Source organism: Augochlora pura, chromosome 10, assembly GCF_028453695.1.
Source record: "Augochlora pura isolate Apur16 chromosome 10, APUR_v2.2.1, whole genome shotgun sequence".
Lineage (NCBI taxonomy): Eukaryota > Metazoa > Arthropoda > Insecta > Hymenoptera > Halictidae > Augochlora > Augochlora pura.
Window position 1 is genome coordinate 23949632 of NC_135781.1, and position 14514 is coordinate 23964145.

Genomic DNA, 14514 nt, shown 5'->3' on the forward strand with positions numbered 1-14514 from the left:
AACGCAAAAGTGCGATTGGAAGACCGATAGGCGTCTGAAATTCCTAGTAATACAACTGTACACATAATTACGTTGAACGGCACACCGTGGCGAAGATTCTATTCCGATAGGAGTAGCACACGCTCGTTGCCTATATTTCCGAACGTTTTGACTGCCATGCCAACCACCTCGGAACATTTCATCAAATTCAACTGTTTTGCGTAATCGAATTAAAATTGCAAGCTCAAGTTGTGTAACAAAAGTTGCTTTCACAGTATTCACAGATCAATTTAGAAAAATATAATAATTTTCCGAATAAATCGACGAATGTCCATCCGTACGAATTGTAGAAGATATTTGGACCTGGGAAACGACGTCTACGCAATTAATTACGCGTTAGTGCTTTAAGCTGCGCGCTTTTTGTCTTCCACACTATACTACTGTTGCTTTGCTCTCGAAACTGTGTCACACGTACCGAGAGCCCTATGGTAGGGAAAACTGTGTCACAGTTACCCCAGCGGTTCGTGTCGGCCGCTGATGGTCTCGGGGAAAAAAAGTTAACGCAATCCATGCAAATATCGTGCAAGAAACGTACAACGGCGGAAGGTGTATTCGGCAATATTTTTGCCCCCTCGTATATTCCTATGTGTATGCCTATCCTACATTCCCGCGATATTTCTTCGCCGAGGACTCGAAATATCTCAAATTCAATGCATTTTCAATTTCACCTGTTACCCAAGAAAAGCTTTCGACTGGACTCTCGTAGCGGGGCGTGCCGACAAATCGTCCTATTTTTATTTATTCGCCGAGGGATTGTTGCGTTTACATTGGCCATAATATTTGCACCGAAATTTTGAAGCAAAAGTTCAGCCCTTTCGATGAATATTTGCAACGATTGTAGACAGAGTTTTATAAAGTTTAAGAGATATGCCATTGCAGTAAACGTGTCTGATGCATTCATTTATTATTCAACGAAATGTAAAATGCATTCACTGTTTCACTAATTTCAAACTATTGTTCGAAATTAGCCACAGAATCAGCCCAAAAAAGAAATTAATATTGCTGCAGTAACTAGAGTATCGTAGCTATAGTAACGATGTATAAAAACCTGATCCAACCTTGTTAGAGAAACAGGCGTCGTATGCCACGATTAAACACGGCTGAACTTCAACCTACATCCACCTATTATGTTCATCGCAACTGCATCATGACTCGTTGTTACAGTGTAACGGCTCTCGCTAGTGGTACATATTTCCTCCAAAAATTTTAATAAAACGACGCGACAGTTCCTTAGTCGATGTTCCTTTCATTTGAACTCTGGCTGAATCCAATTATCATACAGAGCCAGCAAAGCCTATACTTATTCGGCCATTCACGTTCTCACGGTTCGTTCAAGTAACCGAGATTCTGCTGTATTGGACACCGGGGCCTCGAAATGTCGAGAACGCCGAGGCAGCCAAAACATTTTATACGTATATATTTTTGAGCGGTCGCACCTTCGTCGGATCGAATGCGATCCGGAGGGATGAATTTTCGGTGGATCCTGCGATGCCATCTCTGGACGATCTGGCCGCAACAGGGACATACGGAGGGATGGGGCGGTAGATGTGTATCGATGACGTCAAATGCGGCAGTTGCATGGCGCGTCGCGGCGCGGCTCGGCGTCGTTGCAGTCGGTCGGGGCGCCTGCGCGGGTAAAAGTGATCGATGCGCGACGCCGGCCGAGATTGCCAGCTGCGACGCCGCGCCGCGCAGCCCGCACGAGGCGCAAAGCGACCGAAAGCGGAGCACGCGTGCGGCCAGCCAGCAGCTTCGTCCTGCCGTCGTCGAAAAGAAACGCCGCGGCCGCGCCGTCACCGGATAGCCTCGCGAGAATCCGGAATCGTGGAATTCGCGGTGTCCGCGATGCGAATTCTCGCGTAGTCCCCGCTCGGGATCGGCGCCGAGATCGTCTCGACGGGACCTGTGATCGCGACTCCGAGTCCGTCCTGCCGACCTAGCCCAACGTTTCCATAGAGGACGCCAGTGGAATGCCTCGAAGAATAGTGCGCTCATCTGGGCGGCGATAGGTCGACACCGATCCACCGACAGCTGGGAACGCCGTAGACCCGTGTCGCTTCGATGGGACGACACCGCTGTTGACCGAAACGTTCCGCGTCGGCCGCGTCCGTCCGTCCAACGTATTTGCTGCTCGCTGTAGCCTACCTGAAATCCGTTTGTGCGGGGTATCGATAAAACGTCGATGTCCCCAACCGCAAGGTCCATAGTTACAGACCGACTATAGATTCGAGCCGTCAACCGTGGAATATAGGACAGAGTGTTTTGAATCGGCGCGGCGATGACGGCGACGATGTAGAGCCCAACGAGCCGTCAAGATGGGCAGACCGATCTAAGACGATTGTTCCTCCGCGGAGCGAGCATCCCGGCGAGGATAGCGATCGGACCGAGTCGACAGCCAGCCGAAGGGAACGATGCCGAAGCAAGTGCCAGTGGAGAACCTGGTGATCCCGCCGCAGGATGGCCGGATATGCGGCACGATCTGCATCTGCCAGATGACAGCGGTCCTCTCCTCCGTCGCGCTGGTCTACCTGACGGTGGCGATCTACATGCCGAGCACCAGGGCGTTCAAGTCCGGCATCAGCGAGGTGCCGGTGATGTGCACGACGATTCGCGCGGTGAACGCGGACAACTGCGACTGGGGCAGCTGCGGCGAGTGGTGCCTTTCGAAAACCTCCGGCCCCTGTGTTCAGATCCATGTTAACCTTCGCAGGAACGGTTCCACGATCCTGCTGGCCAATTGCACGAACACTACCAATAAGACTTGTTACGGTATCGATCAGGAGAACGCGAAGAAATCGAAGTGCATCGCGGACGAGTGCCGGAATCTCACCGGCACGTTCAACTGCTCCAGCGGCGTGTGCATCAATATCACGGACGCGTTCGAGTGCATATTCCACGACACCGACCCACCGATGAAGTGTTCCGGTAGACGCGGCAAGATCACTTGCATAGACATAGACGGTTTGTTCAATTGCAACCGGGGCACCTGCGAGCGCATCCGAACGCCGTACAACTGCGACCGCAGGTGCGTCGATATTCCGACCAGGAACAAGAACATGATACTCCTCAGCGGCGACAAGGTCTATCTGAGTCAGTGCGAGCGGGCCATAGACGTCGAGACCAATCGAGAGATCTGGCACGAGGACCGGGGCGACGTCATGATGGCGTCCTGCTACGGAATATTCAACTCGACCTTGGGCGTCGAGGCCGTCGACTGCATCAACGGCTCCGTTCTCGAGAAAGACCTTCTCACCGACCTGACCAACTTCACGTACCTGTCCTATCTGAATTTGTACGCCACCAAGCCCCTCGACGAGACCAGAATGGTCGCGCCGCCCGAGCAGGACCTGATCATCGCCAACGAGAGTCGGCTGCTCATCAACCTCGAGGGCTGCGTCAACACTCTCCGCGACGAGTGCCGGGATTTCCTTCACGAATACGGGAAGGACGGGTCCGACCATAACGCCCGCGCCAGATTCCCTTGTTACTACGGCGAGGGGAACACCGAGGTGGTCGTGTCCCGGTTCAACCTCGAGAACACCTACAAGGAGTTCCTCGTCGCCCTGATCCTGCCTAGCGTTCTCTTCGTAGTTAGTTGCTTGACGTTGATCTTTTGTCAAAGGAGCGTGGTGGTAGGCGACGACGCTAGGATGAGATTCAAGGGCACGGCCGCCGCGCTCGCGGCGAAAGAGAAGAGCGCTTCGGGTAACCTAGGGGATGCTGGCGGAGGAAACTCCGCTATGGCGCTCTGAGATCCGGCATGTAAGAATCGTCATGCGCCATAAGGACCTCTACGACACTTGCCCGTGGAAACGCCTCTAGTGCAACTTTAATTAAACTTGCCCCCCATCGTCGTAAGATTAGCTTTTCGGGACACGAGATATACCGTCGCACGGGAAAGCCCATCCACACCCTTATCGAATCCGTTCGAACGATTTCAGCCTCTCTGGGATTTTGCAACAATTAGTTTCACAGCGCAACACGAGTTTTACAACTTTTTCTAGTCGTGTCGTTTTAATTCGTTTTCATGTGAGGAACAACGATTGAAAGCTAGCTACAGTCACCTGGCTCTCATTTAAAACAGTTGCTTCATTTTAATAATTAAAATATCGTTGTTTATTCAATTATGACTCGAGCTTACGAAATAACATTGAATCTCTATTCATGATAATGTACAGTGCATGCGAGTGAGCAATGATCGTGTTCGGTAGTATTTCGATTCAAGGAAAATATGTATTTTTGCATATTTGATCGAAATGTCAAGTTCAGAGACTATAGAAAATTATATAGAGTAATAACTTCATTTTGTAACGATGGTTGCATCTCTCTTTAATAGAGAGAGAGTCCGTGTATAGATTAAACAGAAATTAATGGCAAACAACTTTAGAGGCACATAAAATTTGTACATTGTTCGTTTAATATACTTATTGAGCTTCGTTCAGCTAATGCAAGATCATTTTGACTCGCGTGCTCCCTCGTCGGCTACAATTCTACGTGCGCAATCGTTCGTTTTCGTGATTGCGTACATAAAAAAGGACAGCGCGTGTTCAAAGAATCGTTGAAAATTTTTTACACGCGGTGCAAAGGTACGGTCTGCGAGGAGTCAAAATGAGCTCGACAGCACGATCTCTCTGCAAAGTTTCTTCGAGAACCGTTCAAAAACAGATTCGCGCACCTGACAAAAACGTTTTCTTTCTGTTCGCAGGCATTCCCCTCCTGCAGGAGAGTCCGGCTCGTCAGTAGATATTCTCCCTGCGCGGGCATTGTCAAGGTGTGGGGAGGGGGGGAACGCGTGGTTAAAATTCTCATCTTGCAAAAACCTTACAAAAAAGCAAACAGAAATATTCCTGCAAAAGCATTGTGAAACTAAAGAACAAAAAAAAAAAAGAGCAGAACGGAGAGCAAGCGGTCCGTAACAAAACGTACCAAGTCAAAGAATTTTTCCTACTTGCACCAGCTGCACAGACACTTTTTCGAGAGCGCACGTGCTTCTTTTGTATAAAGTATAAAGCGAAAACGAGTCCCCGTGTTGCATCGGGGACGGAGTCAACCGCTTCGCGCGGACGTTCTAATTGCTCGCGCTGCTCTCGGCTATTACTCTCCTGCTACCAGAGAGGAGGAGGAGAAGATCCTGAATTTTGGCTCAAAGAAACTTTCGGATACGACGAACCTTCGAACGGAACAAAAGGAACAAGAGAATTCGGCGTCTTTTCTTATACACGTGATAATCGTCGGTAGCTTTTAAGTGTCCCCCTTCTGATTGATTCGCCGTGACCATAGATAAGGAACTTTCTTAACACGTGACATCTCTTCGTATCGATACTTAAGCTGATATATTCTAACTACACCTTACACCAGGAACACATACACACACAAACACACCCACCCACACATTCGGTATCAAAGGACGTGCCTTGCTGGTATATGATCGATCACGATCTCCGCACCGATAGCAGCCAAAACCCGTTGCCCGGGTCACTGACAGTCGCTTCGCTTCGTTAATATTCTGAAAGTATAATTATAATATAAGCCGACTCTATTCGTTACTCCGTACGAGGACAGATATCCTTAAGAAACGAAGCTCCGGCAAAGGAGGAGATCCCTTCGATTCGATTCGCCAGGCTGATCGATCCACGCGGAAATAGTGTGTTGCATTTATAAAAGGGAAGCAACGTGGTTGAGATCGAGCGAGGCCCAAGTGGAGGGTCAGGGTCAGGCGATTACGCCGCGAGGAACAATTTCGAGCGAAGAGGAGGGTCCCAGCGACCCGGGAAACGAACCAATCATTGATTCCGACGAGTCGACGGTGATCATGGGTGCCCAGGAAGAGGATACCAAGTCGAGCACCATGGGCGGGGTGCTGCCAGCGGTGGAGGTCGCATCGCTGGTAGAGAAGGCCAAGTTCTACACCTCCCTCTGCCTGGGCACCACGGCGATCCTCGCCGTCTTCGCGTTCCTATTTTTAATCCCTTTCGTGGTCGAACCAGCGATCTCCACGATCCTGGCCGATTTCTCTCCTCACGCCGTAGCCTGCGTTGTCACCGATCACGTTTACGCTGAGGGACTCAAGAACTGCTCTTGGGCAAGTTGTAGAGAAGGTAACGCTACCCATCGAGTCTCCTTAGTAGTCACCTAATAGCCTGAAATGAATTATATTCACGATTCAACAAACGATATTGGATAATAAATACGACCGTTTCTTTTTGGAAGCGTCGCAAGCGCGGTCAATGAACCGCTGACCTAGAATTCGTATTTCCTGCGTTGTCGTTTCACGAATAAAAATCGCGCTCGAGCGATCGATGCATGCGGCGTTTCAAGTCTATGAAAATATTGTTGCAGGTTGCACCAGCGCTGCTCTACGCTGTCACCAAATCAGAGTGAACTACACGCGACTGTCATTCGAAGAATATATGGCGAAACCGCTCGGTTCCATTCCCTGGGATGTGCCGGACACGAAATTCTTCGTGAACACGGAAGGCTGCGGTTACCCGCCCCGAGTCAACTGTTCCGACTTCGCGAGGAAATACGGATTCTCGAACATAGGGAAGATATTTCCCTGTTATTACAGCAGAACATACCCCGAGACTGTCGTCGCGAGGTATAATTATACTATTCTGCGTATTTCCCGCGAAACAACGGCGACGGCCGTGCAAAACGGGTCGCGTCGCGTCGTGTCGTGTCATGTCGTGTCGTGTCCGATGCGCATCGCGAATGCCGCAAACTATCACGTGCCTATAGAGATTTCGATCTCGGCCGGTTTCGATTTTTCTTTCGCGTTCCATCGGAAATTATACTTTAATAGGACGCCAGTTGTTTTCCCGTTTGTGGAACAGCAGCTGCCAAAGGAAACAATGAATACGTAATTAGTCTCATGCGATTGCCTATGGAAGTTTGTCGTATTCGTGTCCATTCTTTTAGACCGCTGACTTTTTTCTTTCCACCCGTAGTCACGAATCCTGCGTTATCGGTAGACTGCGGATTTTATACTCGTATTGCAAAGTCTCTGGCGTATCAAGTAACATGATTTCAATAATATTGCTTCACAATTTCCGACTTAACAGAATCATTAAAGGAAACGATTTGCGTCTGTTCAACTTGCGATTATTGCAATTCTTGCGATCGTTGGAAGATCTGTATTCATCGATGCGTTGCTAAAGCGAACGACGTTCTTATATCGCGTTTGTGTTCTCGTAGGTATTCCTGGGACGAGAACCTTAGGCATCTGGTGCTAGCATTAGTGGTGCCCATAGTTCTGTTCGTGGTGTCTGTCGCTGTATTGTGCTATTGGTACTGTCCGCCGATGGGCAAGTCTTGCGGCGGACCAGGTCGCAATCTCATTGAGAAGTACGCCAGGAAGGAAGAGTAAGTAACGTGTATGTATACAGTGCCCAGTGCGGCTAGAAGAACCTCTATACTGTTTTACAACTTTAGAATTGCTTCGAGGAATCGATATCGGTCTCGCGCGCAGTAACACCAACTTGTAGACACCGCACGTGCATTTCATGATACAGTTGTTCTGATCAATAACTTTGAACTCTCGCTATTCTTCTAAAAATTCTGGAACGACGATCTTTGCCTTTGTTTTGCCTTAAATAAATTTGCTGTTGCGGCAATCCTTGTCGAGAAAGATTGATAGAATTCCTCGAAGTAACGCTTAGCTACGTAGCGGGACCTGGACAACTATTCTGTCTCTCCTATCAAAAGTTTTCTGATGTGCTCGTACAGTATCCTGGGAGAGGATGAGTTCGAGGAGGACGAGGAAGAATACTGACTGCTACCAAGGGCTCACCCCCCAGCGCGGGAGTGACGCCGCAGAAACAACCGAAAGTCTCCAGCGTACTTTACGTTTTAAACTTTAAGCGTTCGTCCCGAAGCAATAGCAGCATTAACAGTATCTCGTCAACGAAGAGAAACAGTTCGCTACACCGAAATTAGTTTGATATCGATCTATTCCAAACGATAACGTTCGAAATCGATGGAATTTATCGCGCGCGCGCTTGATCGGTTGCTTTCGCTAAAAATCAAAAAGACCGGCTGTGCTCCGTGCCAGCATTACGATCCCGCGGTTTCCGTGATCCTTCACGAAATTCGAATCGTTTCAGGGCCGTCACTGTGTTGTCAATAACGACACCCACCCGTTTGTTTTCGCCGAATGAGTTTGAACTTACAACGTAAGCGATTAATCTATCCTGATTAACCCTGTCGCGATTAATCAGTCGTGATCACTCGAAACGCTTGGCGTCGCGTTCGCGCGAATCGCGAGACGACGCGCGCCGATACTGCAATCCGTAATCTCTCCGAGTACTCGCTCGTACAAATTAATCAGATGTCTGCGATATTTTTACACCGCGCAACGTGGAACCAAGAAACAGATAATCTCGTCGTACAACGATCACGATCGTTCTTTTTTTAAAAAGAGAAAAAGACAGGATGGGAGAGGCGCGTCGCCGCAAGATTTTTATACGGATGCAATAAAACGAGCTAACGAGGTCGTGAATAAAAACGAGGTGAACGCGGCTGGACGCCAGCGGAGAACGACGATCATCTACCAGTATTTAAATGTGGTTCAGAAGTACGACGAAAAAAGGTGCGCCTTTCTAAAACGTGATAAACGTACCGCGTATGGAATCAATGTCCGTCAAGTGACACGTTTTAACGCAGCATTTGTTTCTAATAGGATAAGTGGATCAGCTCGTGTACCCTAACTCGTAAGACGTAAGTCGTAAGTCGTAAGTCGTGCTTACACAGACTCGGGTGAATTCAAACGACTAGTGGAGAGCAATTGCAAACACAGGAAATCAATCGTAATACTTTCGCTCTAATGGAACGTTTATCGACATCTCGATGTGGCTTCGAATTCTATTTAACGAACATTCGGCATCGTTTCTTTCGGCGTGCCTGTGGCTTCAACGCGACGGTTCCTCCCAGGGGAGCTACGCGCGCATCTTCTCGCCCACCGATGAGAAATCAACGTAAATTAGGGACGTCGGAGAAAGCTGGCCGAGCTTTCGAGAGAATTTCATAATACGTGAATCGATTTTGCATATTTCGCGAACACGGTAGTTGAGTTATAAAAAATTGGTCTCCGATGGAGAAGTTTGTTCATCGGTGCTTCGCGTGCATAATTGATTTTATTTCGCAGCGTTTACGAAGCTTTTATACGTTTTCTTTGCTTTCGTGATGTTGAATAATGGAACGTAATATATTGCATTTAAAAGTGTAAAAATTTATTGGACGATAGAGCTCGGTAAATTGACGAGCGACTCGTGGAAGATTTAGAAACTGTTTACGGCGATGGGGTAAGGTACGAAATGATTTTTGCTTGGTCGATGGTTAGCAACGCGGGCGTTCCGCAAAAATGTTACACCTATTATGAAACTCTGCTTGTATTACAGAAGCAACAATCGATTTATCGAGCGTTTCGAAGAGGGATAATCGAATTCCTACGAAGGCTCGTGTCACGCGCATTCAGATAATTTCCTCGATGATTTTTTCGAAAGCTCGTTAACAATCTGACATCAGGAGCGTATCGAAAGTAACGAAACGTTTTCAAAGACGGTTGCAAAGTTATATCAAAAATAGCCTAAAAGTAGCCCATTTCCAATGGTTTCTTGAAGAGAAGATTCACTAAATGAGTTTAACGTCCGTAATCAGCATTTATGTGATAACGTATCCATGATTTGTAATTCTGAGAATAGTGACGCGATCGCCTCCAGGATCTGTCTTCGCACCAAAAAACAAATAAGTAAATGAATAAACAAGTAAATAAACAAATAAAACAATTCGTAGGTTAAGACTAGGCTGTAAGTTAAGTCTGTGAATATTAACCGATTAATTAATCTACAGAGATTGATATAAAGGGTTATTACCAGTTTTTTACGCGGACGCCAATCGCGTCTTGGCCCTAGCTAAACGAGATATTCGCGTAACGCGCAGGTGCGCAGATGGCACGCGTCTTGCGCACGTAGTATACAGCTGTAGTGATCAGTACTTCAGTTCTGTTTTTCAAAGGGATGAGCGATTTGTTCCATAAGCTACGAAACAACGTGATCTAGCGACCATAGTTAGCCAATTGACTATGGACAGAAATCATTGCACTCTCGAAGATTAGAAATCTGTATATATAGCATATGATATACCTATATATATATATGCAGTTACATATATAAAATTTTTCTGTTATACGGGCCGTTTCATAAAATATGGTTATAGTTTGTTGGCAATATTGCGTAACCACAAATAATCCTTATTTACTCGCATAAAATGTAACGCAAGCTGGAACCAGTATTATCGTTTCAAACTTGTTGCTTATTGATATCTTATACTTTTAAAGTCTAACTTGAACGCAAAAACATTAGAATCGCCGTTACTAAAGCAAGCTAAATTCAATTATAAACTATGCAGTTCATGAGTAATATAGTTTAGATTCAGAAATTCGGTTCATTTAAGGCAGACTTACTTCTTTATTAGTTTTGCAACAATTCTCATGACACGCGGCTCGCGGTTAATATCTAAACTAGTTACTACCTGATCAACCCCTTGGCGTACCATCTCCTTCGGTGACAGTGACTCAAACTTTTTCGATTCTAATCATTTCTTTGGAAGACAGGAATATCAATATTTATCGCGTGCTCGAAGTTACTTGAACGCTTGAATATCGACGAGAAGGGAACAGAGTTTTATTCTGGCTCGACACTGTCCACATTTTCTTACGAAGAAACTGTCTTAAGACACGATTGAACGAATTCCTTGATTCGAACTTACATTATAATAAAACTCGACAGGCTTGACGTTAAAAGAACGGTGTAACATTCATACCAGAGCGAAAGTGCGACAAGGGGTTCATTACGCACCAACGAAAACCTCTCTGATGAAACGTCCTGTAAAAATCTGATTTTAAAAACAGTTCGAGAATGTGTTACAAAAGTTTGATATATTATCGAGACGAAACATCGATTTGTTAGAGAGAGAGAGAGAGTATCCGTTATCGTCCAGTTGAGTAGTTCTAATGCGTTATCAGATGGTTATATTATATTAAATCGTTGATAAATTGACTGTTCAGTGAATGTCGCACGTCGCCGAATCGGAACGGTTCGCCCGGTTGTTTCGAAGCGTACGGAAACTACGTCGCAACCCGGTACATCTAGAATGGTTGTGAATCCTTACTCGGCCTTATCCGAGGCATCCGTCGAATTGGACCGGTACCTTTCCTCGCCGGGAAAGGGTTTTTTTTCCAACGGAGCCTGCGTGTCGGCACTCATTCCCCACTCGAAGCTTGCTAATCGATTTCCGTTAGCGTGCGCGCAATCGAACGATCGAGCGCAACTATGTTCGTTCAGCGAACTTGTATTTGGCGCCTTCTGTCGCGTGGAAACACTTTGCTCAAGTCGCCCGACACACGTGGGACGATCAGCTGTAATCGAAGATTTGTATGCGAAACCAGGCGAAACGTTCGAGCGCGTACCGAACGAGGATTTAAGCTAATTGTAAGCTTCGACGTAATTTAAACGCGAAAGCAATCGAATGCGACAAATCACCGAGTTTGATCAACCTTGTCGATGCGCCGACGATCGCTGGTTGCTGTTAGGATAGGCTCACGTTATTCGCGTATTCGCTTGACCACCGTCGGTCGGTTCGATTAAATCACCGAGCGTGATGCTGCCATGTTTCTCGAACGATATCTTCGGCAACGTCACCGAACGAAAGTTTTTTAAGACACCTAAAGTAAGAAATAATTTATTCGAGTAATCACCGATCATAAATTGATACTGACTATCGATACGGACATAATTCTACTTAACGATATTCTTCAGCGTTTTATCATTACGCGCTTTGTCAAAATAAAACGTCCTCGCAGTCTGCGACAGCGGATGTAAGAAAATAAAAATGTACCACGATGTAGGATGTATTTAATAATTCGAGTATACACTATCGACCAAAAGTATGACGCCAAGTCTCCGCGCTAATAAAGAGACGCGTTGCAAGTACGTCGGTATTAAACGCGTACGATCACAGCCCGTTGTCGTCCTCAAGTATTATTTCACACTGCCATCGACAGTTTCAGTATACAACTACCTACAGGAAATCGTGAAAACGCCAAACGAGCCGCAGCACATATCCGTGTATAGCGAATAGCAATTGGCCATGTTTCAGAGTGGCCATCCAAATCAAAATTACTACATCGAGAAAGCTGTGAACGCTATACGTACTGAACAACCCAGTGAACATTTCCAGATGCGTATATAAGTGAAATAATCAGGTTGAATAGACGTTGGTCTCGTACCTTTGGCTATCAGTGTACACGGAACGTAACCGGGTAAATATAGAAAGCGTGAAACAAAAGGCATAACGTGAGCCGATCATTCTACGAACGCGCGATGTAAAGAGATAAAGAGTGGCGGCGTTCGCTAAGTGATCGTTCCCAATTGGAAATGAGGAGGCGTGTCGGTGTGCTTGACTAATGCGTTCACCAGGTGGCAAACGATCGTCGCGTACACACGCGGACAATTCCTGAGAAAGTGATGGTGGCCTGGTCCGTTTGCACGCATTCCCATAATCTCTCATATCAAATCGGTTTAGTGCCAATTCGTTAGCCGATTAGCGCCTGAAGAGCGATCATCGAGTCCAGCGCATGCGTATCGAATCGAACCGAGAACGATGACGTCGATCGATGCAATTAGATAGACCCATTATGAAATTTTAGGGGGAACGGTGGATCCGTCGAACCCGGAATCGAATTGTTCGATTCGTGGGCGCGCGAACACGGTGGACACGCCAAACGTGATTTAATACAAATCGCGACGCACCGTACCGTTAGCGCGGCCCGAGACCGAATAATACGTGTAAGTACGGTTAGCGGGTTCATAAGCGGCGATTAGTGTAAAGTCTATTTCTATCGGTACTTGTGTATAATAACGCTCTATCGCATGTTACTTGACTAATCTAACGGTACCTGCACTTACTAGGGTTAAGCTCCGCTACGTCGATTCCCCTTCGATCTCATTTTCATTTCCCCTCTCTCTTTCTCTTTCTCCCCCTATCTATTTATCTCTGCCTCTGCCTCTCTTTGACCCGCCGTCGCAGAGAAGCTGCGCTAGGTGTTTCCAGCTCGACCACACCACCCCGCGTATTTTTCTCCGTCTTTGTCTCGTCTGTTTTCGTTTCCTAGATAGCCGAGAATTCAAAGTAACAGAAACCGTTCGCGAACGCTTCCCAGGAGACAAAAAAAACTCTTTGTTCAGGAATTTTAAACCTTGTCGGAGGAAACGTATGTCCGTTGCTTCGCGCGTATTGTTAAGTCTTGAATACTATACGTAAACGTATTATACATAGTAACGTAATCGTTCTACGATACTAACGGACTATTGTAAATAAAACATTGTACGATTTCGTTTAAAATATATAGAAATATGTTTTCTGTTAAACGTGTCCGGTCTTCACCCTTATTTCACGAACCCTTGGGAATAGTTTAATCCATTATCCATTATTATCAATTATTTAGCGAAAATCGATGGGATAACGGAGAATTGGCACGGTACAGTCTCTCCGCGATAATAAATATCCGTGAGCACGAAGAAAAGTAAATTATATATTTGTTTTTTCGAAATGTTTGTATTTTACACAGTTCAATGCATTATGTGACAGATGATTATGTGTAGACGCAACGCTGTATCAAATGTAATAGTAGAAATATTATTATTATTGTAACCTTTACTATCCGCTGATTTTAACGTAACATGTTTAATGGTTTTCTTCAGTAACAGGTGCCAGAATATTGAATTCCTAATTACAGTGTAAGATAAAAAATAAAAGTGATAAATTAAAAGAGTTTTTACCGTGTTTGTTAATTACCTTGCCAGAACGAATTACAAATGACTAATTCGACGGTATCGGTGAATTAGAATAATTAGAAATTTGGATATTATTATGATTTCGATTTTCGGCTTACATTTTCATGCAGGATCACTTTCTAAATTTTCTGCTACCTGTTGCCGCAGGCTCTTCGTTGCATGTACAAACTCGCGTCGTAGCAGAACAACTTTTTTCCTTTCTTTTCTCATGCATTTTTCTCTCTTTCTTTCCTCTCCGCTCTACTATATTTGCTCGACTGAATGAATAGTTTTACAGAAATAGTAACAATTATCGCCTAGTCAGCCACATGTATCGCGACCTAAACCACGATGTCACGGGCGTAGTCCCTAACGAATACCTACAACAAAAGGAGATATCTATAATCAGCAGTTTAATCGTCGACGCACAGCCCTAATGGAAAAATGGCCATTACTAATAAATGGATCGCAAAGGCATTTTCCATCATCACGGTAATGCAGACCGTGCACGACAGAAACCACTTTAGAAAGTATCAAAAATTCTAAATATCTGACATCGTTACCATTCTTCCCAGCCCTCGTAGAATCGTTAACCTAAATAATCCGAAGACCATTGTTTGCAAGCGGTAGGATAATGTTGCTCCAG

At 45.9% G+C, this 14514-nt stretch overlaps 2 protein-coding genes across 6 annotated transcripts; both read left to right on the forward strand.

The window, feature by feature from the left end:
* Positions 1-1540: 1540 nt before the first annotated feature.
* Teh3 (tipE homolog 3 phospholipid transfer protein) lies at positions 1541-4878 on the forward strand. The gene is made up of 2 exons (XM_078192023.1): positions 1541-3801; positions 4745-4878. The coding sequence occupies exon 1, from the start codon at positions 2451-2453 to the stop codon at positions 3789-3791; it is 1341 nt and encodes a 446-aa protein (XP_078048149.1). The 5' UTR covers positions 1541-2450; the 3' UTR covers positions 3792-3801; positions 4745-4878.
* Positions 4879-5851: 973 nt separating this feature from the next.
* Teh2 (tipE homolog 2 phospholipid transfer protein) lies at positions 5852-13467 on the forward strand. Of its 5 annotated transcripts, XR_013494926.1 has the most exons (5): positions 5852-6137; positions 6379-6637; positions 7234-7401; positions 7744-8626; positions 8717-13467. XR_013494926.1 is itself a non-coding variant. In XM_078192026.1 (4 exons), the coding sequence occupies exons 1-3, from the start codon at positions 5852-5854 to the stop codon at positions 7403-7405; spliced, it is 717 nt and encodes a 238-aa protein (XP_078048152.1). In that variant the 3' UTR covers positions 7406-7412; positions 7744-13467. The 5 variants fall into 5 exon arrangements, 4 of the variants coding, with proteins under 4 accessions (XP_078048152.1, XP_078048153.1, XP_078048150.1 ...); XM_078192026.1 differs by having other exon boundaries at positions 7234-7412; positions 7744-13467; XM_078192027.1 differs by having other exon boundaries at positions 7234-7412; positions 7765-13467.
* The last annotated feature ends 1047 nt before the right edge of the window (positions 13468-14514 follow it).

What these genes read in the sequence shown, in the direction of transcription:
- Teh3 (XM_078192023.1), top strand. Translation starts at nt 2,451, where the DNA reads ATGCCGAAGCAAGTGCCAGTGGAGAACCTGGTGATCCCGCCGCAGGAT.
- Teh2 (XM_078192024.1), top strand. Translation starts at nt 5,852, where the DNA reads ATGGGTGCCCAGGAAGAGGATACCAAGTCGAGCACCATGGGCGGGGTG. An exon ending in CCCGAGACTGTCGTCGCGAG is followed by an intron (nt 6,638 to 7,233) that starts GTATAATTATAC and finishes GTGTTCTCGTAG; the next exon opens with GTATTCCTGGGACGAGAACC. An exon ending in AAGTACGCCAGGAAGGAAGA is followed by an intron (nt 7,402 to 7,743) that starts GTAAGTAACGTG and finishes TCCTATCAAAAG; the next exon opens with TTTTCTGATGTGCTCGTACA.